General features: G+C 37.3%; 1 protein-coding gene and 1 non-coding gene across 11 annotated transcripts in view; both read left to right on the top strand.

Moving 5' to 3' along the window:
- The window catches only part of PPP6R3 (protein phosphatase 6 regulatory subunit 3), a 201,272-nt gene that overhangs the window by 118,521 nt on the left and 58,215 nt on the right, over positions 1-24,536 (top strand). For all 10 annotated transcript variants that reach the window (XM_077115458.1, XM_077115457.1, XM_077115455.1 and 7 more), the window contains 6 exons: positions 2,794-2,931; positions 5,584-5,649; positions 7,878-7,990; positions 11,205-11,318; positions 21,235-21,364; positions 23,524-23,676. In XM_077115458.1, the coding sequence (XP_076971573.1) occupies positions 2,794-2,931; positions 5,584-5,649; positions 7,878-7,990; positions 11,205-11,318; positions 21,235-21,364; positions 23,524-23,676 (714 nt within the window). The remainder of the gene's footprint in view (positions 1-2,793; positions 2,932-5,583; positions 5,650-7,877; positions 7,991-11,204; positions 11,319-21,234; positions 21,365-23,523; positions 23,677-24,536) is intronic.
- Positions 15,433-15,623, top strand: LOC143647525 (U2 spliceosomal RNA). Its single transcript, XR_013158143.1, has one exon. It is a non-coding gene; the product is annotated as a U2 spliceosomal RNA (small nuclear RNA).

Below are 24,536 nucleotides of genomic sequence, written 5' to 3'. Positions count from 1 at the left end.
CACATGGAAAAAGAATGAAATGTGACCCCTGCCATACAGCATACAAATTAAAAAAAAAAGCATGTCATAAATGTAGTTGACCCGTTGGTTTGTGTAAATGATGATTATTTCTATTTTAGTTCAACTAAAATACCTTTAAATGTTTAGCTTGGGCCATTTGGGTATTGACTATAATATGCATATGTGGTTCTGTTCCTAACTACCAGAGTTACACAAATTGCTTCATAATATCTTACTGTTACAATAATAACCCTTTGTTTTGTTTTGTTCTTAATTCGATGGTCTGGGGAAATTTATTTATCTAGTATTTATTATATGTGCAGTGGTTCTCAAAGTGGTCCCTGGACTGGTATCACCTGAGAATTTGTTAGAAATGCAAGTTCTTGAGGCCCACCCAAGACCTACTAAGTCAGAACCTCTGACAGTGGGGTCCAGCAACCTGGGTTTTTAACAGGCTTTCCAAGTAATTCTGATTGATGCTCACTGAAGTTTGAGAACCACTGCTCTAATGAATTTTGGTGTGAAAAAGAATCTGCTTACCTGGAGATATTAATCCATTTATGAAAGGGTGTACCCAGGAAACAATTAGAGCCTCAAATGCTCATGTATGAACTATGATTGATTTGTCAGAATTGCAGCAAGCCAAGGATGAGTATGGGTGAAGGTAGTCAACCCAGTCAGACCTGTTGTCCTTCATGATGGCAGATAGGCTTTGGGTGATCTGTCCTTGCTATCTGCAGGCGTGGAAGGATTGAAACTATTTTAGGCCCAGTATTTTCTGTTCTGTGCCAAGGTGAAGTGGATTCAGGTTTTATTTTAGAAAGACTGTGTCATTCTTTCATGCTCTTTGAGCAGGATAACCTTCCTAAAAGTGTATGGGAAATAAGATTCTTTTTTTCTTAGATAATAATCCAAAAATCATGAATACTCTAAAACAGATCATATTTCCCTCTTCTGCTTTCTGATTAGAAATTATAGTATTGCTGGCTGTTTTTGAGAACTGTGAGTCATCTATGTCAGCTTATATCACTAGTCAGTCCCCAGAGATGGTTTTCAACAGGTCTTAACAACTTCATCATGCATTTTCTCCTCACTCTGTGCTATGTGAATCCAGATTTGTGGGTCATGGTTTCTAGTGTACATTTAGAATGAGGATACATGTAGAACTTTCAGTGGTCTCAATACTTGTATTGGGCTTCAAGGTCAGACTTTCTGTGTAATGATGATGGTGTTTACCAGTTCAAGCTGAGAAAAGGACCCAGCCACCTGTTGCTCGTTGTACTTCTTGATCCAGGATACCTTGAATGATAAAAACAGGACTCCATACCATTTGCTCTTTTAGTACAGGGAAAGGTCAAACCTGGCACCTCTCTATCCTTTCAGAATTACAAATATAAATAAAGATTTCCTGTTACATGATATGTTCGTTAGGACATATTTAGTTGCAAGTAATGAAAACTTTCAGGCTCAATCTTGCTAAACCAGTAAGGACATTTATTATAATAAAGTTCAGTAGCAGGAAGCCGAGCTGTCGGACTTCTTCAGTGTTAGATGATTTAGCACCTCAGTGAAGTCGTCCATGATCCAGACTCACTCTGTCCTGGTTGTGCTCAGTCCTTAGGCTCCAGTTTCATGATTTTATCCCTGAATCATGGAGTATTTTGTTTACTTTTTCCTCCTGTATTTTCAGTTTTGCTTTTTAAAACCACTCCATGACTTGGTTGTGATTGGATTAATTATATGTGAATTGTCCAGGGTTTATATTACAATGTTTAATTTCATTGTCTAGAGAAACAGTCTATGATGGGCAATCCTATATTTATGCTGAATTGTGTTAAACAGTGCTGTCTTCTCTTGCCTGTTAGATTTCTTCATGTAGAATAATGAAAGGATCATGGCTTGTAGAGTCATATAAATTTCCATTTAACTCTCTGAGCAGGGACTTTTTAGCTCTAGTAAGATACTTAGCCTGTCTGAACCTTGGTTTTCTTAGCTGTCACATTGAATTAATCAGTCTCCACCTCATGGGGCTGTTGAACAATTTCAGTGAGGTTCTACCAGAGTAGCTGCCACACTGCTTTTCTGTAGATGGCGTGTGCACTCACACGTCTCAGAAGTCCACCAGGGGGCACAGGACAGCATCCCTCTTTAGTGCACAGGAGACCAGGGAACAGTCATAATTCTTACTATTTCCACATTCCCTCAGGGAAGCTGTCAGTCTCTTCCAACCCCCACCCTCTTTGTTAATCTAATGAGGCCAAATGCTAAAATAAACTCCAAATGGAATATTTGTGTAGCAGGTGAGTTAGCTGCTTTGAAGTAAAAATTTTAAGGTTTTGAATTTTTTTTTTCTCCCCTTGACTTGCTCTAAGGTATAATTAAGATTTTGAATATTCTGCATTTTACTGTGATGTCTAATAGACTTATCTTATGCCCATAAACTGTTAAATGGTATATTCTCTTGCTCGTTAGAGGTGTATTCAGTTTTTGATCCCTATTCTTTAATAATGAAGGGGAATAGAAGATACATTATGGTGTATTTAATTAGGGGATATCTGATAATTTGGAAGATTTTTTCCTAAGGGATTTTTGAATCTTGTGATTATTAGCCAGGCTTTCCAATTTGACATTTTATTATTAATTCAGAATTTGTTATTCTTTAGGATAAAGTAGTAGTGGGATTTTGGGAGGGGGAGAGTTGGAAGAGTCAGAGTTTATTGAAAGAATTCTCAAATACATGGGTCCCAAGTTTATGTATCTTCCTTTTTTTTTTTTTGGTTTACTCTTCCCTAGATTGTGGATTTCTTAAAAAAGAAACGTGATTTTGTAGACCTTATTATAAAACACATAGGAACTTCTGCGATCATGGATTTGTTGCTCAGACTCCTGACATGTATTGAGCCCCCACAACCCAGGCAAGATGTGTTGAATGTGAGTAGAATTATGACCTGTCATTGGAGGTGAGGGTGGTGGGTAGAGGTGAGCAGAGCAGGCTGCAGTGTACTGGAAGGAATTCCACAGGATTGGGTTTGTCTGAGGGGTTGGGGGTCAGGGAGGAGGGTAAGGAAGAAAGATTGTTCCCAGGCAGAGCTAGGATTCTGCATTGGCACACCTCTTGGGTGTGTGGGATACTTAGTTGTGGGTGGTTCTTTCCAGTTTAATTTGTTTTTTGGTGGGGGTGGGGAGGTGGAATAGGTTGAGGATTTATCTTAAAGCCAGGACTGGTGGTGAGAAAAATAAGAAATAAGAAGATTGGGAACTTGTAAATCTCATCTGAGCATGCTCTGAGGCTTCATTTCTGAGAGGATGGCCTCACCCTGAAGGCTTTCTCTCCCTGAAAGTTAAAGTAGGAGTGATGTAGATATCTCCAGGGAATTTGGCTTCAGAGGTAACTTGTGGCTATCTAGGAACAAGGAGTAATGAGGAAAATGGACTTCTAAAAGGGAGCATATTTTAAAATATGGAGAGATTTTAGGATATATGCTCCTCTTGGAAGAGATGTCTTAGGTGGAATGGGGTGGGGAGTGTAAGTGACCTGAAGATAAGGTTTCTCATGGGCTCTTTCTTGTCTGTGCATTCTCTCCTTGCCTTTCCTTCCTTGTCTTCTTCCAGAACCATTCCCCAATTCATTCTACCTTTAATACTTAACTTGGGGCCTTAGAACTTACTCAGTTTTTGGAAAATGAGTTCTGTTTAAAATGCTGATTTTAATTAATTACCTGAAGGGCCTGATGGCAGGGCCTCTGCGAGAAAGGACTGTTAGGTGATGTCCCCTAGAAAGGGTGTGTTCTGCTGAGGCGGGAGGTGTGCCAGGCATATTTCTGTGAGTGACCCAGGCAAAGAGAGTCTCCCGTGAACGGTGTGCCACTGTGAGTAAACCAGCTCAGTGTTCCTGTGCGTGGCTGGGAATTGCCTTGAGGAGGAACTTAAACAGCACACCTGGCCCCCTTTAGATGTGTCCCTGTGGATTTGAGTCTTTTCTCACACGAGTTTGAGGATTCTAGGGAGGACTGTTGAGAACAAGGGGGAGGGCGTGAAGTCACCTTTATATTCGAGTTATTATAGGAGAAAAATCTTACATCCTTTTGAAAAATAGATTTCTTCAGTATGGTTTGCTAGAATGGATTTATTCTTTTGATCACTTCCTGTTGAGTTTTGGGGCCTATATCTAAAACAGTAGATGAACTTCTAGAGGGTATAGTGATGGGCAGTTAATAATAAATGTGGGTTGGGAGTGAAGGTAGTAGAAACTCTTAAATGTCTTACTTTGATTTGGGGGCCCATAATGGGCCCCAGAATGGGCTTGAAACATAAGTGCCCATTCATGGCTGTGGAGGCAGTTGGAGTAGGTCACTGATGACTTCACTCCTGTTCTCTCCTATGGTGAGTAGATCTACCCCCCAGCCTCCCAGAAAGGTATTTGCTGTCCTTTATTTTAGGACATTGGTTCCAGACATTGCTTGGGAACTTGTTAGAAATCCATAATTTCAGGCCTCACCCCTGGCCTGCTGAATGAGAATCTACATTTTAACAAGATGATCCACATGCACGTTTTAGGATATATCTTAACTTATTAAGTTGCGGCTCTCCCTTAGTGGTGCCCTCCTAGTAGCTGTTGTTTGTGTTTGATGTCCTGCCCTGCCCCCAGTCTCTATCTCTTTGGGACTGTATCTTTGGATTTTTTGGTGTCCTCCCACGGCTAATTAATATTAAGCTGCCAGCTGTTTTCCCACTTACTTCTTACTCTCACCCCTTCCTGTTTTCTTTCAGGGATCTTATCACTTACTTGTGTTCCTCTGCTTACCTCTGTCTGTTTGGGTCCTTTTATTTCTAAGTCTAATAAAATACTTTCTTAAAACTCTTTCCTTCATTTTTCTCCCTTTCCTTCAAAATTCTACACTTTTCCTGAAATTGCCATCTGAAAATTTTAGTTTTATTTTTCTTCAAAGCCAGAATTATTCACACAGTAGTATTTTGTATATCAATTAAGTCATTGTACTACCTGTTTGTTAGCGTATATTGTGTCAAGTAGGTTCTACTTCTCCTATGGCTCTCTCCGCTCTTGTTCTCCTCCTAGCCATCCCTCCCTTCCTCCAAGTTTTCTTTTGGTTCTGTTTTGGGCTTGGAATCTAAAAGTCACCTTTTGTTCATGTGGCTTTTTAAACCCAGAGGCTTGGTACTGCATAATGCTTTTCTCATTCTTTCGGAAGCTCAAAGTGTATATGTTCTCTTTAGCAAATAACATAAATTCCATCCTTTCTCACACCCTGCCCCTTCTTAATAACCCAAATAGAGACTCGTAGTGCTGTTTGAGAATTACCCATGGTTAAGAAGCTAATGTGTAGAATCTGAGTGGGTATTGTAATTTTGGGAGTTGTTGGTACTGTGTTAGCCGCTGTTAAAATAATATATTCACTGGCGTTTTCCTTGGGGGATTTTTAATTTTCTGTAGTGTTCAAAGTCCAGAGAAACCTGTAACATTCTACTTAAAATGTGATGGATATTTCCAAGTATGTTAATCTTCATTGGGGCTTGAACAAGAGCCACTCCTTGCTATGATTACTTCTACAATGTGTTTTACAGTGGTTAAATGAGGAGAAAATCATCCAGAGGCTTGTGGAAATAGTTCATCCATCGCAAGAAGAAGATGTAAGTTCCACTCTTATATGACTATAAACTTCATAAAAAAGACTGATGGTGCTTGCTTGGACATATTGCGTACTTGTACTCGATGTGAAGAGCAGCGTGGGAACAGGTAGAACATCGATAAGCTGGCATTCTTGAAGTTGGCAATTTTCTACACACTTCAGACTTTAAAAAATACTGTGTTTTGCTGACACCCAGAAAATTTCTTGAAATGTGAAGAAATAGGCTCTGGGTCAAGTATTGCCTCCTTTCTAGAGCTGGGATTTCCTGTTGAATCTCCTTACCTTTGTTACAAACCCTACCACTCAGGCTTCTTTTTTCTTTTGTACCCATCTTTAGCCTGAATGATGTAGGCACATCTGGCATTCATTTTGCTTGTTCTGCTTAAAGCTTTCCAGGCAGCATAGTGGGACCTCATCACTGGGTAGTCCTTGGGGTTTTACTTCCTGGCCCTGGATTTTATGTTCTGATACGTTTGACCTTTGCCCTGGGTGCTAAAGATTGACTTGGCAATAGCATTTGAAGGTTTGCAGGTTGAGCTTTGTGCTGAGGGGATCCTGTCGGAATCCTGTTGGGATCCAGACTGGTCTCCAGGACCAGTGGACATTGGCTCTGTAGACCAGGCTATCACAGTTGCTTCTGTCCTGTGGTTTCCACCTAAAGTATCAGGCTGAGCTAGATGAAATTGCCAATATTCAAGCATTTATACCTACAGACAAACAGTTTCATATGGTTCAGCTATTACCTACTGTGGAGTTGGATTGAGGGAGGTGTAGGTATGCTGTGGGACCTGGGTTCCTCCTTGTACACCTCCAAGCTGTAACTTGGATTGGAGAGTGAGCAGCATGGAGGAGCAGTGCAGGGACAGATATTTTTGTGAATAGTTTCTGAATAGTCAAGGAATATTCTCTTTCACAAAGATCAACTGTGGAAGTGAAGCTAACTCCTGCTCTGATTTGTTAAAGTTGGTACTTGGAGTTCATGGAGAACAGGTTTGTTTGTTTTAAAGCTAACTATTAAATTAGTTATTAGAACAGTGCATTTTGTGCTGCCTTGGAATAGTCATTGTTGCCCACTGAGTTTACTTTCAGGAAGCATTTGGTTGTATGATCTGTATTGGGTGCTAGAGGAGTACTTGGGTCAAAGCAATTACTCTCTGCTTAGAAGGAGCCTTAGGTCTGGTCCTGGTGATAAGACCTCCTCCTGTGGGGAGAGGCCAGTTATGATCAGCCATGGGAGCTTGATGCCTCCAGGACCTCAGTTCCATGCATGGCCTGCACCAGCCTTGGAAAGTGAAGAGAGGACCCTGCCCTGCCCCAGGAAGTAAGTAGCTAGAAATGAGGCCTGCTTATCACTAGGTTCATGCTCTTGTGCAGAAGAATGTGATTGCTCAACAGGGTTTTATACCTGTCTGCAGGGTCCAGGAGAAATTGATAAAGAAGTCCAACCCTGCAGCAAGTGCTTTGAGAAGGACAAAGTATTATGGACATCAGCTCTTATTCACCACCAGTTTCCCTACTTGGCTTGGGAGCAAGTTAATTTTGCCTTTTGCACAGTCTTGTTGATGCTTCTGCTCTTCTGCATTAAATGATAAATTCTACTTTAAAATTATACTGACCAATTTATATTTATTAAGGAAAGGGCTCTTGGTTACAATCATGGTATCCTGGTGTATGCTGTCATCTCTGCTGGAATATTGTTGTTCTACCTGTATTGGGTACACATTGCTCAGACTAAAAGCTATGCTCGGTCTTATATGCCACAGAATGTAACATATTTGGGTGCTGAGGTCTTTCCTGTAAGGTAAACACACTGTGTACTGGGAGACAATTGAATATTTCTTACCCATTTGTCTTTATTCCAGAAAGCTGTTGTTTTTTTTTTAAACCAAAGTAGTATGTGCATCTTTCTATGCTGATAAAAGTATTTAATTTGGGGGTATATATTTTTTCGAGCATTCACTTACAGAAATTTTTCCTTATCAGAACTTTGATCATATCTCCCTGTACATATGAATATGTAGTGTGTGGTATTGTTACGTAAGGACACTTAGCCTGACAAAATAAACACTCATACTTGACATAACGTTATTTTTTTTTGGCGTTGTTTTTTACTCACTGAAGTTCATAGCCAGTGTTAGTTTGTGTTATGTGTTAAATAATTCCCTAAGTTTTTATGATAAATTTAACTTCTAACATGTTTGTAGTTAAAACTGTGCTTTTTTCTTTTAGCGACATTCAAATGCGTCACAGTCACTTTGTGAAATTATACGCCTGAGCAGAGACCAGATGTTACAAATTCAGAACAGTACAGAACCAGATCCCCTGCTTGCCACTCTAGAAAAGTATGTTTAAAACTATGTACTTCTCCTTTCTTCATGTTCTGTTTAATGTGTTGCCATTACTCAGTGTTCCTTGTGTTGGAATCAGATCCCTGGAAAATAATCTTGGGTGGATGAGAAGTTGCGAAAATCTGCTTATCTTATACTGGTACTTTGTTATGCACAATGGAGAGTTACAGGGTAAGAATGTAAACAGTTGACCTTTATATGTAGACTTTGACCTTTCCAAATATTTGTAAACATTCTCTGGAACCATCACAAGATTTAGTCGTAATTTCATATCTGTAGTCACCTTTTTGTGTGTATTACATTTAGAACACACTGACTCATTGTAACCACATGTGGCTGCTCGTTGCCTCCATATGTGGTGAATGGCAACCCGTATTGGACAGCATAGGTTCAGCCTGAAAGTTGGGTGATTAGAAGTCATCCCTGAGTTCTTCAGTGTCACTATAACCCTCTGTTCATGCAACTTTATTTTAACCAAATGTGTAATCTAGCCATCAGTGCCTTCCTGTCTGCTAGCTTTTATATTTCAAACTATGTCTTTGGTCCTGGGTCAGGTGACCATAATTCCTGGAATGCAGACAGTACATGCTCAAAATTTACATTGTTAACTATCAACTGAAGTAGATTTCTTCAAATATATGGCCCTTATGAGTCAGTGGCCCTGTGATGTCACCAAATAAAACCTTTACTGTACTTAGCTGGGGGAGGCTTAACCTTTAATAGTGTTTCACAGACTGTTTGAGAATGAAAGCAGACCCCCTTCAAGTTGTTACCAGACATGCCCTTAACTTAGAGTAGTCTGTTTCATGCCTGATGATTGAAAAAATGCACAGTGACGAAAGACTTCTGTAAATTTAGTAAACTTATTAATCATGATAGCATCTGTATTTATTTGATAAATAAATTACTGTACAGTTATAATTATATAACTTATATAATAGATTATATAAAAAATAATATTCAACCAGTCTACCGGCAATACTTAGTATAAATGTAAGTTATCTAATTCTTAAGGTTATAAAGCCAAACAGGTTGGGCAATGCTATATATAAAAACACCACAATTGTAAATATAAATAATGTATGTTAGCACTTAAGGAAAAGTTTGAAGTGAGCTAAGATTAAAGGCATGAGCTGCCCATATGAAAAACAAAAGTGAACCATTGTTCCTAAGGCATGGATAAAGAACTTGGGTGCTCATCCAAGAATTCTTTTTTTTTTTTTTTTTTTAAGTAAATGTGAATATATTTTCTCAGGTAAATACCTATTATTTAAAGAATTTGAAGGCATTTCTTTTATCCAGTTTGATAAATGCAGTACTTTGGTTTATTATTACTTCTGTTTCGTGTTACCTGTATGTTTAGGTAAGACTGAGAATATAGCAGAGCTGCCGTGTTGCATCTCATCCATCAGTTTTTTGCTGGTTGTTCTTGTCAGTCAGAACACTGCTTCTGATTTTATGCAGCCACAAAATGGCAAAGGCTTCTTTCTTAGTCCTGCCTTCAGGCCTCAGTATTTGGGAAAGGATGATAACACTTTGATAAATAAGAACACGGGGATTGAATGAGGAGGATGCAGACATCTGCACTTTCTGGCAGTGTTAGAACCACTCCACCTGGGTTGAGGCTGCTCTTTGAAATAGTACGTGTAACTACAGTATCCTTTGTGTTATAAAAGGCCCGCGTAATTCCAAACTAATGCTCTGTAGACTGCTGTATATTGAGTGTGACAGTTATAGTACTGTTTTTGATCAAGGTCTCACAAGCAATTTTAGTGCTGTTTTGGGAGTTCTTTTTTTTGAGGCTACTTTTAAGCAACCTTCAGTTAGATAGTGCTGATTTTCATGGTCTGCTAAACCTCAATCAATAATACTCCTTTTAATTCTCTCTCTCTTTTGTTTTTGAATATTTTTATTAAGAAATCTTCACACACATACAGTTCATCCGTAGTATACAGTACAGTGGCTCACAGTGTCATCACGTAGTTGTGTATTCATCATATTCTGGGAGTTCTTGAAAGCCATTCCATGCAGGAGGAGCCCTCTGAAGTTAGACTGGATGCCAGTGTTATTTGCTTCCTAAAATAGAGATTCTCTCCCACCTGTTGCCCTTACCTGGTAAGAGGTGGTCAAGGGAGCTGACGTTTGGATACAATAAAGTGCGATGATATTTTGGACATAACTAGCATCTTTGCCAGATGAGCAATTTGAGACAGATTAGTAGTGCATTTCGTTGTTAGGGAGATCCAGTTTCTTTATTCCTCTGGATTCTGAACAGCACTGAGATCCTAACAAACTGACATTTTTCTTGAGATCATCCATATAAATTGAACAGACCTCCTGTTCCATGTGTGCTCTTGAATATGTGTCTGTGGGTGAGATAGGATGGGCAGAGCCTGTAGAGAATACTTTTTTTCTTTGAGACAGTAACTCAGTCGAAGAGCCATTTTATTGTTACCACATTGTTTGTTTTTTAAGTATATAGGAAATTTTTATTCTGTTCTTTTTCACAGAAATTTCAAAATAAATACACATTGTATTTATATTAATACTTATTAGTTTTACAAATATCCTAGTTTTACATGTTGGTTCATAAAACAGTTATAAACTTCTTAAAAAATAAAATATATTATAGCTTTTTAAAATTGATGTAGTAGAATAGCTTTTATTTAATTACAAGAATATTTATTTAACTCTACATGTAAAATCTTTGAAAACAAGAAAATGCCACGTTGTTTTGATTTACCAAATTTTAATAGTAGAATAAAAAAATGCAACAATTGACATTCTCTTTTACCTTTGTCAGATCTTTGTTAATTACACATTGATGCCTGTGTGAGAAAATATTTTGAAAAGTGTTCCTCCTTTTGAGGGGCAAGGGGTTTTCAGTCTTCTTGCCACCCCTAACCCCTGCTACCATTACTTGGTTTGACTGGAAAGTGACTTCAAGTCTTGAAACATTTGTTGGCTCTCAATAAGATTAGTAAAGGCAAGCAAGGCCCAGGTTATTCTGCTGAGGGGAAGGGGAAGTAATATATATATGGAAGAGTTACATATATTAGTATTTTAACAAACATTAAAAATAAAATATTTTTCAGTAAAACAAGCCCAAGTAGGTTGAGCTCTTTCCCATAACGTGCTCTTTTTGTCTGAAGTTAGTAGGGTTAAATGGTGTAGCAGTTGTCATTCAACAATTGATTTGTTTCCCTAGGCAAGAAATTATAGAGCAGCTTCTTTCAAATATTTTCCATAAAGAGAAAAACGAATCAGCCATAGTCAGTGCAATCCAGATACTGCTGACTCTACTTGAGACACGCCGACCAACGTAAGTTTTCTTTTTACCTTATTAAATGAGCAATTTTGTTTTGCTCTTAGATTTTTTAAAACCTATGAGTTAAGTTGTTGGAAGATAAGCTACAATATTATGCCCTTGAATTTCAGGTGTTATATCTTTTTCGTACTGTTTATAAACTCAAACTTAATTCTATATGAATGATGTAGATAGGGGTTGAAAATGTGATTTGAGAAACACTGTTTCTTGTTTTGGCAGTATTTGGAGTGTAGTAATTTAGTTTCTAGAGGGTTTTTTTTCTTTTTTTGGCGAGTGGGAGTCTGGGAATTGAACCCAAGTCTCCCCCATGGCAGGCGAGTGTTCTGTGTTCTCATACTTTTAAGGAAAACGCTACTCTCATAAATGCTATATAATTTTAAAATGTAAATGGTTCAAGAGAAGCTTATTTCTTAATTGTGAAAGTTGGAAATAGCTGTTCCTCGTTAGTGGGCAGCTCTTCCAAGTGATGATTTGGGGACCGAGACTCTTTCCAATCTGTGGTGCCTCCCTAAAGATGCTAACTTAGGTGTTGAGCTTGTTTATACATGGGTTTCACATGTGAGGGCACTGCAGTTCACAAGGGTTTTTACAAATGGATTGGCTGATGACTTGAGGCCTTAAAACATTCAGGCTAAGTGTTCAGAATCAGAAATACAATCTGATTTTCCCCATGTGTGGCCTTGTGGCCCTGGACCAACCCTTTAATTCTTGTTATGTTATTTTTTAGTTTGTGCTCAGTGATAATTTACTTATTAATTGTTAGGGTTTTCTGTTTTAGTTCCTTGGGCATGAGAATTTGAAGATGTATATCTATCAGGAAACAATTAGGAATGTTTGATTTTAGAGATTAGAATTTGTATCTTTCTTACTGTTTGATCCACCCAGGAAACCAGGGGACAAGAAGAGGAGGACAGCGAGAGTCTGCTCATAGCATATGAAAACTTTTAACCAACATAGTTTCTGGATTTACTTTTAATGATGTAACTTTGCTTGCTAGTGAAATAGTGAATACAACCTTACTAATCCCTACTTCCCACATTCCTGATCTCTATCTCTAGTTTGCTTTATCTCTTTGATCAGTAATGGAATGGCAGTATGGTAATACTGCTTCATCTGTATAGCAATTGTCAGATTGTATCTGCAGTTTTGTGGTCATGTTTTAAATAATGTAAGCAATATCTTGATAGCTTTTGAAGGTATTAGAACTATTACTTGCTACTCCTATCAGAGTGAACCTCTAATTATTCACTCCATGGTGGAAGGCAATTACACTATCTCACAGAACGTTTTTTTGCTTGTTTTTTGGAAGTGCACGGGCTGGGAATCAAACCCGGGTTTCCTGCATGGCCGGCAAGAATTCTACCAATGACTACCTTTGCACCCCCCAGAATAGTTTTTAAGAAGCAATAAGATTGTGCTGTGAGGTTCACAGACTACTTTGACTTCAGAAAGCATACATTTTTGCATGTGGAAGAGGAAACAAAAAGCATAATTATACCACTTAAATAGGGCAGATGGAAAAGACACAGTAATAAAAGAAATAGTAGAAGGAAATTTCTGTGACCAGAAGAAACTTATCCTCAGACCAGAAAGGGTTACCAAGTACTAATCAGGATTAATTTTAAAAAGTCAGCTGTTAGCCTTATCCTGATGAAATGTCTGAATCCCAAGGATAAAAGGATAACTCTTAAAATCTGGTTTAGAAGGAACGGGTTTGTTATAAAACAAATCAGGTTGCCAGATATCTCATTTGTAAAGCTAAATAAAAACTGAAAAACAAAAGGCAAATCTATTTCTAGGGGCAGGATGGGGGAATTACTTAAAGATGGACTTTACAAAAGTGAAACAAGAAATTTAATTAGAATAAAGAACTCATGATAAGGACATATAACTGAAATAAATAAAATATTGAAAAACTGAATGGATTCCAGATTGTTTTAGCAAAATTCAAGAAATTAAAAGAAGAGGGAAATAGAACACATTGTAGTTCTTGTACTGCAGATGTAGTATATTTGTTTACAGTTTCTTTCTCCATCTTGATAAAATATGGCTCAAATAGGGTTTGTTTTCTTTTAATATTATTTTTGAAAAATATCCACACATGTACAGTCCAACCATATTATACAATCAGTGCCTCACAGTATCAACACATAGTTGTGTATCTTTACCATGATCATTTTTAGAACATTTGCATCACTCCAGAAAAAGAAATAAAAAGGAAAAAAAGGACTCATACATCCCATATTCCTTACCCCTCCCTCTCATTGACCCACAGTATTTCATTCTGCCCAATTTTTACCCTTTATCCCCTCCCATTATCAAGTAGGGTTTTATTAATGTGCTAGAATACTAATAGGATATTTAACTCCCAAACTTTACCTTAGGGGGCAAGAAGAATAGAGAAACTCTTAGAACGCTGGATAAAGAATAATTTGCACATATCTGCAAGCTCTTCTCCATGGACCTCCTTGAGGCTTAACAGAAATACTGAGAGCAGGAGAGACCAGAGAAAGCTTCCTTTGTACTGTAAGCCTGAGGAAATGGAACAGCTGCTTTTGGGGGAAGTACACAATGCCCTGCTAGGATCCTTCTCCAGGGTCTTTTTCTGCTCTCTCCCTGCTAAACAAAACTCTTAAACCAAAAACCACTGAGGAAAGGGGAGCGAACCCTTATGATCTTAAGATGAAGGTACCCAGAATACTTTAGACTGCCTAAAACTGAGGCTGAACCAAAACAGAGGATTTCTTCCCACTCCAACTCCTCTCCACTAAGCCTCTAAGCCTTGAGCAACAAGTAACAGCAGTTTGCTGATTGAGGGAAGGCTAGACTATAGGGAGAGACTCTGGAGTGCAGAAGAAAGCTCAAAGGGAAGATGCTCTGCAAAGAGCAGAGCAGACATTGAGAAAAATCTGGGAAACCAGCCCCAACCATAAATGTAAGGTGACTTGAGAGGTCTTTTTTTTTTAATTTTTTATTTTATTTTATTTTACTTGGGCAGGCACCAGGAATCGAACCCGGGTCCTCTGGCATGGCAGGCAAGCATTCTTGCCTGCTGAGCCACCGTGGCCCACTTGAGAGGTCTTTGAGGGTAATCATAGCCGCAACAAAATCCAAACCTAGTTCATCCTCAGACTAGATTGATTCTCACCTCAACCCTGAAGACCTGGGATAAAGAAATGCATCCATTTTTAGACATAAATACTATTTATATCAATTTCTACCATCCTACACAAGATATTCAGCTTTCAAACAAAAATTACAAGACAAAAGCAAGAGAAAATGAAACCCCAACAATCGGTCAAGAAAAAGGTAATCAATAGAACTAGGCTCAGAGACGTTAGAACAGTGAGGGATTTGAAGTAACTTATTACTATGTCAGAAGCTCATGGAAGTCACAATATTTGCATGACCAGGTGGGGAATTTTAGCGATAGAAAATAAAATGAAATTATTAGAAATAATACAGTAGCAGAAATGAAGAATGCTTCTAGGCTTATTAAATTTAGATGGGTATTGGACATTAGAGATTATTGAAGCTGAAATATGAAGATTTACATAAAAAGGACAGTTGCTCTGTCAGCTGAGAGGCAACCACGTTTGAGTAAGAACAAGCACAACTAGTGCCCAGATCCTGGTTTCAAATACCGTTGTCTAGTAAAAGGAACTAGGACTTTTTGGAGAAATGAGTGATTTTAGGACTGGAGCATGTTGTGATGCCGAGAAGTAAGGAAAATTAAAAACAAAGCAAAACAACCAAAAAATAATGATTGGAGTATGTCAAAGGGACACAGCCAAATGAAAGATCTCCCAGTGGCCAAAACTGGAAATAATTTAAGCAATGAAATAAAGTATAGGATTATAACCCAAAGTATAAAATAAGTACCCCTGAGCCCATACTGATAGACAGATGATCAAATGGGAAACAACAAGTACATTTCACAAACAGAATTCCAAATAATTTATGTAAATACTCTGCTCTTATGAAGCACAATTCCTTATTCCTTTGTTGTGTGCTTGGCATAATGATTTCTTTCTAGGAAATACAGAGAATCCAGTACAAAAGGGGGGAGTAAAAAGAATAACTTTACAGTCAAGAAACCTGACAAAAAATTGCTTCTCAGCCTTTTGGCTAAGATCAAGTGTAGTAACTGTTCTTATCAGTTTAATATCTGATATGTCCTCTATCCGAGGACAATATATTAAATGGATTTTTGGAGTTAAGAGATGAAATAGGAGCTTGCTCTGTCCATGCCACGCATCGACTTGGTATTGCAGTACTTCTAGGAACAGTGTACCCCCCTTGGGGAAATAATAAATGTATAAAAAAACAGAAGGAAAAAAAAAAAGAAAGAAACCTGACAAACACGACCTCAGCCAGATATTCAAAGTCAGCATTAACAATAATGTCAGTTGATGGTATATATCCCAAATACAATGTAATAAAAATGGCAGTTTGCCTGTGTGGTCTTCATCTCAAGACCCATAGCCCCAGTTTCATCATAAGAAGGACATCAGACACATCTCAGTAGGGGGATATACTACAGAATACCTGACTAATACTCCTCAAAACTGTCAAGGTAATCAAAGCAAGGAAATTCTGAGAAACTGTCATAGCAAGAGGAACCTAAGGAGACACAACTACTAAATGTAATGTGGTATTGTGGGGTCTGGAACAGATTAGGTAAAGATTAGGGAAATCTGAAGAAAGTATGAATTTTTAGGTAACAGTAATGTGTCGATATCAATTCATTAATTTTAACAAATGTACCATAATTATGTAAGGTGTTAATAATAGGGGAAACTGGGTATGAATTAATGGGAACTCTGTGTATTATCTTCACAATTTTTTTTTCAATTGAAAATTGTTTTAAAATAGCAGTCAAGAACACATTGAGACAGAAAATCTCTAAGAGTATTTAAGGCCTAAACAACACTAGGAATCAACTTGACCTAATGGCCATTTGTCCAACACTCCCCCTAGCAGTAGCAGAATATACATTATCTTTAAGAACACATGGAAATTTACCATAAAGCAAATCTTAACAAATTTAAAGTAATAAAAATCATATAAAGTGTGTACTCAAATGGAAATGGATTTAAGTTAGAAATCAATAAGAAAGACTTCTTTAGTATCCCCAAATATTTTAACAGGGACAATGAGAAAATATTTTGAAATGAAAACAGAATATTTCAAAATTTGTGGGATGCAGCAAAAGTAGTATGTAAGAGGGAAATTTATAGCATCAAATGCCTTTATTAGAGAAAATGGAAGCGCTCATAACAATGACCTAAGCTTCTACCTTAAGAAACTAGTAAAGGAAGATCAAGTTAAATGCAAAGCAGGTAGAAGGGAGAGAAAGAAATAATAATGAAATGGAGAAGAGAAAAACAGTATCGAAAATCAGTGAAACCTTGCACCCTCCCCCCAAAAAAAAAGACAAGAAAAACCCAGCTTTGGGTGGTGTGATAGTGATTCAGTGGCAGAATTCTCACCTGCCACGCCAGAGACCCACGTTTGATTCCTGGTGCCTGCCCATGTTAAAATAAATAAATAAATAAAAAAAATTCGGTGAAACCAAAATCTGGTTCTTTGAAAAGATCAATAAAATTGAAAAATCTCTTGCCACAGCAACTAAGAAAAAAGTAGAAAGATACGAATTACAAATAAAGTGAATAAAAGGAAAACTTTTCTTTTGTTCCCTGCAGACACTGAAAGAATAAGACAATCTTAAAAAACAACTTACTTAACAAATTCAGTGGTTTAGGTGAAATGGATAACTTCCTCAAATAGGTAATGTGGATAGTCCTATATCTATACAAAAAGTTGAATTCACACGTGAAACCTTCCAACAAAGAAAACTCCTAGCCCAAGACTGGCTTAAAAGTTTGGCTACCAAAGATTTAAAGACTCTACCAGAATTACAAAATTTCAACAAGGTTGAAAAGGAGGAGTGGTAATTGCAACTGTCCTTCCCATGCTCCCCCATTTTAGGGGAAAATCATTTCAGTGTTTTACTACTAAAAATGATGTTAGCTATAGGGATTTGTGTTTTATTTTTTACTTTTTTAAGAGGCCTTTTATCAGTTCTCAAGTACTTTTCTATTAATCTGCTAAGAGGATTTTATCATAAATGAATAAGGTGATCATTTGTTTTTTTCACCTTTAGTCTGGTGATATGAATTACAGCGATTTTTGAATGATAAATCACCCTTGCACTTTTCCGAGGTAAACCATGGCATGGTATGGTTTAATATTTTGGAGGATTTGATTTACTAATATTTTCTTAGGAATTTAGCATCTAAGCTCTTGTGGGATCTTGGTATGCAGATTTTTTTTTCCTGTAATATTTTGTCTAGTTTTGTTATCAAAATAGTGCTGGCCTCACAAAATGATTTGGGAAGTGTCCCTCTTCTATATTCTGGTAGAGTCTTTAAATCTTTGGTAGCCAAACTTTTAAGCCAGTCTTGGGCTAGGAGTTTTCTTTGTTGGAAGGTTTCACATGTGAATTCAACTTTTTGTATAGATATAGGACTATCCACATTACCTATTTAAGGAAGTTATCCATTTCGCCTAAACCACTGAATTTGTTAAGTAAGTTGTTTTTTAAGATTGTCTTATTCTTTCAGTGTCTGTAGGAAACAAAAGAAAAGTTTTCCTTTTATTCACTTTATTTGTAATTCGTATCTTTCTACTTTCAACCATGTTCTAAAGCTAGAGCCAGTGCAGTAAGGCAAGAAAGAAATTGATACAGATTGTGAAGGAAGATATGAAACTTTATCTGTTCACAGATGTCAAGATTACCTTCATAGAAAATCATTAAGAATCTACAAAAATCTCCTAGTACTGACGAGTAAATTTAGCAAGAATGGAGGATGCGAGGTCAATATTCAAAGTCAGTTGTACTTCTACATACAAGCCATGAACCATTAGAACTTTTGAACTTTTTTAAAGTATCATTTATAGTAGAATAAGGAGCAGGAAATACTTAGATACAAACCTAAAAAATATGCTCAAGTTCTAATGCTGAAAACCATAAATACTAATGAAATAAAAGATAACCTAAATAGATAGAAAAAGATACTATATTCATGGATTAAAAGAATCAATATTATTGAAATGTTACTCCCCCCAAATTAATTTGTAGAGTGAGTACATTCTCAAACAAAATCCAGATTTGTTTTATTATAGAAATCAACAGGGTAATTCTAAAACTTACATGGAAATTCAAAGGAGATAAAACAGCCAAAACCATTTTAAAAGAGAAAAACAAAAAGAGGGACTCACACTCTCTGATTTCAGGACCTACTATAAAGCCACAGTAGTCAGTACCTCAGCCCATATGGTACTGGTCAAAGGATGAATGTATAGGTCACTGGAGCAGAACAGAGAATCCAGAAACAGACCCATAAAGTTTGTGTGTGACAAAGGTACAGAGACAATTCAGTGGCAAAAGATATCCTTTTCAACAAGTGGTGCTGGAACTGTTGGGCATCCATATGTAATAAGTTGAACTTTGATGTGTACCTTGCACATTATGCTAAAGTTAAGGATCATAGAACTAATGTGAAAAAAGTTCTAGAAGAAAACAAAACCTTGGCCCTAGAGTTAGGTGGAGATTTCTTAGATATGTCACCAAAAGCCCAATCCAAAAAGAAAAATTGGTAATTTAAGACTACATTAAAATTTTAAGATCTTTTCAGAAGATTCTGTTAAGAAAATACAAAGACAAGCCATAGACTACCAGAAAAATATTTACAAATCACATCTGTCTGAGAGAGGATTTATACCAGGACTATACAGTGAGCACTTGACCAAAAAAAGCAAACAGCCCAATTTTTTTAAAGTCAAAAGATTTGAGCAGATACATAAATAAAGACCAACTGGAAGCTTGCTGTACTGCTGGGAATGCGAAATGAGGCAGCCACTTTCTAACACCACTTGGCAGTTTCTTACAAAGTTAAACAAGCATTTATTTGACTGCTAGGTATTTACTTAAGTAAAAGAAAAACTTAACGTTATGCAAAAATCTGTATGTGAATGTTTACATCAGCTTTATTCGTGATCTTCAAAAACTGTGAACGTGTCAAACTGCCCTTAAACGGGCGAATACTGAACTGTATCAGTACAATGGATTTCTTCTCAGCAATGAAATGGAATCAACTCCTGACACATAAAACATACATTTCTTATACCTTTCCAGATTTAAGTTCCAGATATAATATAGCTCTCATCTGAATAGTAACAGTTTTTGTTTTGATTTTGCCAAATTGCTGAGTATATTTGGAAGGATTAAAAGATGAGGTAGCCAGGAATTTTTGAGCAAGACTGTTGGGTGGGATCACTTGCCTCCTGAATATTAAAATGCATTGTTATAATAAATATGCCTGTGTCATAACACTATAAGTGTTAAAGCACCATGGGTATCTACCATTGGGACCTACGTTGGTTCATAAATTAAATGTTCACCAAGAATTTATTAGATGAAGAAATAAACTTGATGTTGATGATTGAAGAATTTTATTATATGGTTTAATCTAGTTTTTCAAGTAAATGGGGAAAGGCAAATTTTTCTATAAACATGACTGAGGAAATGACCTATCAGTTGGAGAAAGAGAATTATGCCTATACCTGTTATTTTAGACAAAAATAAATTCTAGATGAATTAAAAATAATAGAAGAAAAAAAATATGCAAACACTCAAAGAATTACAGGAGTGCATAGAACTTTTGAATAAGATATCCTATATAGAAACTATAATGAAGAAGCTGTATTAAGCCATATAAATTGTTAAAACCTCTACACATTAAAATATACCATAATTGAAGCAAAAAGTTTTTTTCCTTTTCCCAATAATTGAATTTCTGAATACTGTTAAATGTAGTTCTTAGAGTTAGCAGATCACTTATATGTGTAGAGTGCTGTTTTGTTGTTGTTGTTGTTTTTCACGTGGACAGGCACCAGAAATGGAACCCAGGTCTCCAGCATGGCAGGCGAGAATTTGTAGTGTTTTTCAGTAATAGTAATAACAGCAAGCATTCTCTAGGTGCCATTTGTATACATTAGGGCAATCCTGACTGCAGTCCTGGGAAGAAGATCTGGTATGAACCCTGATTTCCTTTTTGGGTTGCAGGTGAAGAACTGGGTTTTGATCTGAGGTAGTCTGGCTCCAATAAGTAGATTATGAACACTATTTTATGCTACTTTCGAGCTGACATACCACTTTCAGATATATCCTTTAGTTCACACTTCATATCAGGTGTTTAGAATTCCTATTATCTGATACCTCTCCTCACTCCCTGGACTCTATCCGGCTCCCATTTTGAGAAACACTGTACCTGGAAGTACTAATACCAGTTGGGATTTGGAAGTCTCATTTTACATGTAATTGTTTTCCTATAAGGGGTGGTTTATAATGAATATAGTTTGAGCTTTATGTAGAGGAATATTTTAAGCCTAAAGGAGTAAATTTAACTTTTTCAATAGGAAACAATATTGATTACCCAAGAAAAACTGTAAGCACAGGTCTATTATAAACCTCTGAAACTGGCAGGTGAAAGGGTGTGCCCTGTAATTCAAGGGTCACATCTCATTTTGCTTTCCAAATTTTCTGAACAGTTAGATAGAACTGCTACTAGTATAATAGTTTTAAGGAATTAGGAGATATTGGAGATTGTGAAGAGATTGCATATCATTTCTCACCTGACAGTATATCCCTTTGCATTTCAGGTCTTATCAGCTGGTCCCCATCGAGGTTTTATTATCCCCTCTTCTGGTTTATTACATCCTCTTCCAGTTTATTACAGCCAGGAATGTTTATATGCAATGATTATTTGTATTCCTCCGTGGCTGGTACTGTGCAGCCTGAATAATTTATTCTGAAATTATAAGTAAAATTAACTTTTGTTTCAAGATTTGAAGGCCATATAGAGATCTGCCCACCAGGCATGAGTCATTCAGCTTGTTCAGTCAACAAAAGTGTTCTCGAAGCCATCAGAGGAAGACTTGGATCTTTTCATGAACTCCTGCTTGAACCACCCAAGGTAGGTCTGTCATCTTAAGCATGGCTGGCCAGCCTAATAATTCTGTTTAAATAGTTGTTGAAAAGTATATGAATCTTGAGAGTGATGCAGCTATCTATAATCAGCATGTACAAAACTCACTCAAAGCCACACTGCCAGCTGTTTTTGTTTTTGATCCTATTTTAGCAAACTAGTTTTTAATTGGATTTTATTTCTATATAAATAAATATTTCATTATATATTTCTGTATATTTTCTACATTTGATGAGTGGGGTAGCATTAAAATTAAGCAAGATATTTGCTTCAGAAACTAGTTTTTTTTGTTCCGTCTACAAATTTTTATAAAAGGAATGACTTCTAACATTTTTTTTATGTTTTCAATGTAAAGTTAATTTTTCAAGGACTGGTCTTTGTATAAGAAAGTTTTCTTATACAGAGTTGAAGCAGCACCACAGTCTGTCGGATAGATAGATACCTTATTTAAGAAGTAGAAAGCTGAGTGTGCAGCATGGAAAGAGGTATGACTTGGAGTGTTAGTTTTTCAGTAGAGAGCATAGTGTGCTAGCCTAAAACTGACAGTTCACTCAAGCAGGCCCCAGAAAGCACAAACAACAGAAAATGAAGGCCTATGGAAGTGTTATCAGTAGTCCATACCTGGTGTTCTTTTCACACCCCATGCCCCTGAGGTTGGTGTGGAGATTTAAGTCGGAAGGGCCATGCTCCTTCTGAAATCCATAGGGTGGATTTCTGTTCCCAGCACCAGTTCTTACACCTTCCTCTTCCCTCTGCCCTTTATCAGTGGCACCCATGTCCTCACCATCATAAAGTGTGTGTCTGTGGCTGTCTACTCTGAGTTATGGGGAAGTTATGTTAGTTTCTGTCTTCTGACTCTTAGAAGTTTTCTGTTTCTTTAGCCATTTTGGGAAGGAGAGAGCACAAAACGATTTGAAAATATCTACAACTTAGGGAGTCAAACCTAGCTTCCACATTGTCTTTTAAGATGGGTGATAGTACCAGTGAGGGAGTGTTGGCTCCCCCTCTGCTCTGGTGTTCCCTCATCCTCTGGGCTGGTTTCTGCCACATCGTGCCTGAATCCAGCCTGTGTTGGATGCAGACTGCAGTGTTTGGCTGTCATCCTCAGGGAAGGTGCCTCTTTTGGTGTTTGACAACTACTGTCAGTGGCATTCTTCATGCCAGACCTAAGAGGGAAAGAATAGAATAAGGAAGGAAAAAAAAAAGGATTCAGGAGAGAGAAAATCACAAATGGAAGGTGGAGATGGGAAAAAGGGTCTGAGAAAGAAGAGGGGTATGTGATAAAGTGCCACTGACCTGTGTCTTAGATGGCCTACCCATCTTCTTTCTAGGTGGAAAAACAAGGCAACATCTAATGTGGATTCTCACATTTTTATTCTTCTTGGCCCTGATTCAAAAATAAGGCAGTGTCTCGTTTGGACTTCCTCTCTTTTACTCCTAGGAGTGAGTGAGGTCAGTTGGTATCTGATTTTACTCTATAATGTGGTGTGTAAGTAGATCCATTAAGATTTTTAAGAAGTCTGTCGATTAGTGTTGTCTTACATGGAGTAAAACTAAGCCTATCATTCCATTAGGCCCTAAGAGGTGAAGGCCAGGAGCACAGATGGAGCAAGCGGGAGTGGGTGCTAGTGTGGCTGGGGAAGTTCAGAAAGGGCAACCTAACTGGTTGACTACAATTTGTCACTCTTAACTGTCAAACCTTTGAAATTTGAAATGTTCTGCTTCTGTCTTTTGTGCTTTCAAACTATGGCAATATCCTTTTATGGACAAGAACAGGTTTTAGGTGGATCACATTTCAGGATTGTGACCCAGAGGCAACTTTTGAGTTTGTATTTTTATCACAGATTTGGCAAAGAGGAGGACTGTGTTCCAAACCACTTGTGACTTCGTTTAGCTTCTTAAATTTCTGGTCAGGTTTTGGAACATTGTACTCATTTTTCATGAATTTCTGTAGTTTTCTCTCTCCCTTGTTATTTCACCATATCTTAAACTTATTAGAAGCAGTTTCAAATTTTCCTTCCAGTGTAAAAGTCAGCTCACATTATTTGCATGGTCAGTTTACCTGGTGTTATATCTTAGCACAAACCCTTTATGTTTGTTGGTTTGTTTGTTTAATCGTCTTAATTGGAAAGCTTTTTCTCCCTCAGAAAAGTGTGATGAAGACCACATGGGGTGTACTGGATCCTCCTGTGGGAAACACCCGCCTGAATGTGATCCGGTTGATCGCCAGTCTCCTTCAGACACACACCAGCAGTGTGAACGGGGACCTTATTGAACTGAATAGCATTGGAGTCATATTGGTAAGATCTCTCGCTTACACGTCTTAATTTGTCCTTGATCTGCTATAAATCTATAACTTAACTTACAAATTTACACATTTTCAATATGTTTCAATGACTTGTTCTTGGTCTGAGCATAAGCAATTTTGTAAATATTTTTGCCTTGAGTTTATTGTACGTTTTGAATGCTTGCAATTTTTTACTAGTTGTTTAATGTTGCTGAATGTGAAGAATATAATAAAGGATTTCATGGGTGACTAGAATACAGGTTTCTCCCTGAGGGAAGCTCAGTTTTAACAGGCAAGAGACAGAATACAGTTGCCCCCTTCAGGGTGTCCTTTGCATTTGACTATTTTTTCCCCTAAATTGTAAAACTAATTCACATTTTGTTAATTTACTTATGCACCACCTCCCTACCATCCCCGAATATAAAAATATAAAAACAACTAAAAAAAAACCAAACCTATAAAATGAAACATTCTCCTAATACCCTTGACTTTTTTCCTGTACTCATTCATGTGTATGTAGGTGTTATATTACTATTTTAAAAAATGGGATTCTACTGTTTGCATCATTTGGGAACAGCGGTTTTCCATTAATTTTTAGTGATACTTCTTTTTCTCAAACCCTGCTTTTTAGAAGCATCTGTACAGCTTTTAGCAGTTAGCAAAAATTATGGGCATTTGTGTTGTTTCTAATTTCACAATAGGCTGCACTAAACATCCCTTTTCATACATCCTTGCATACTTGTGTGAATATTTCTGAACTGAAGTTCCTGAAGTGGGATTACTGAATTAGATGGTTTGCGTGTTTGAAAATAAGTAGATGTTGCTACCTTAAGTGCACCTAAGATATTTGTGCTCCCACCATTGGTGAGTTGT

The sequence above is a fragment of the Tamandua tetradactyla genome, chromosome 9, assembly GCF_023851605.1.
Source record: "Tamandua tetradactyla isolate mTamTet1 chromosome 9, mTamTet1.pri, whole genome shotgun sequence".
NCBI lineage: Eukaryota > Metazoa > Chordata > Mammalia > Pilosa > Myrmecophagidae > Tamandua > Tamandua tetradactyla.
The sequence above is the reverse complement of the archived record's forward strand: the minus strand, read 5'-3'. Positions and strand labels throughout refer to the sequence as shown.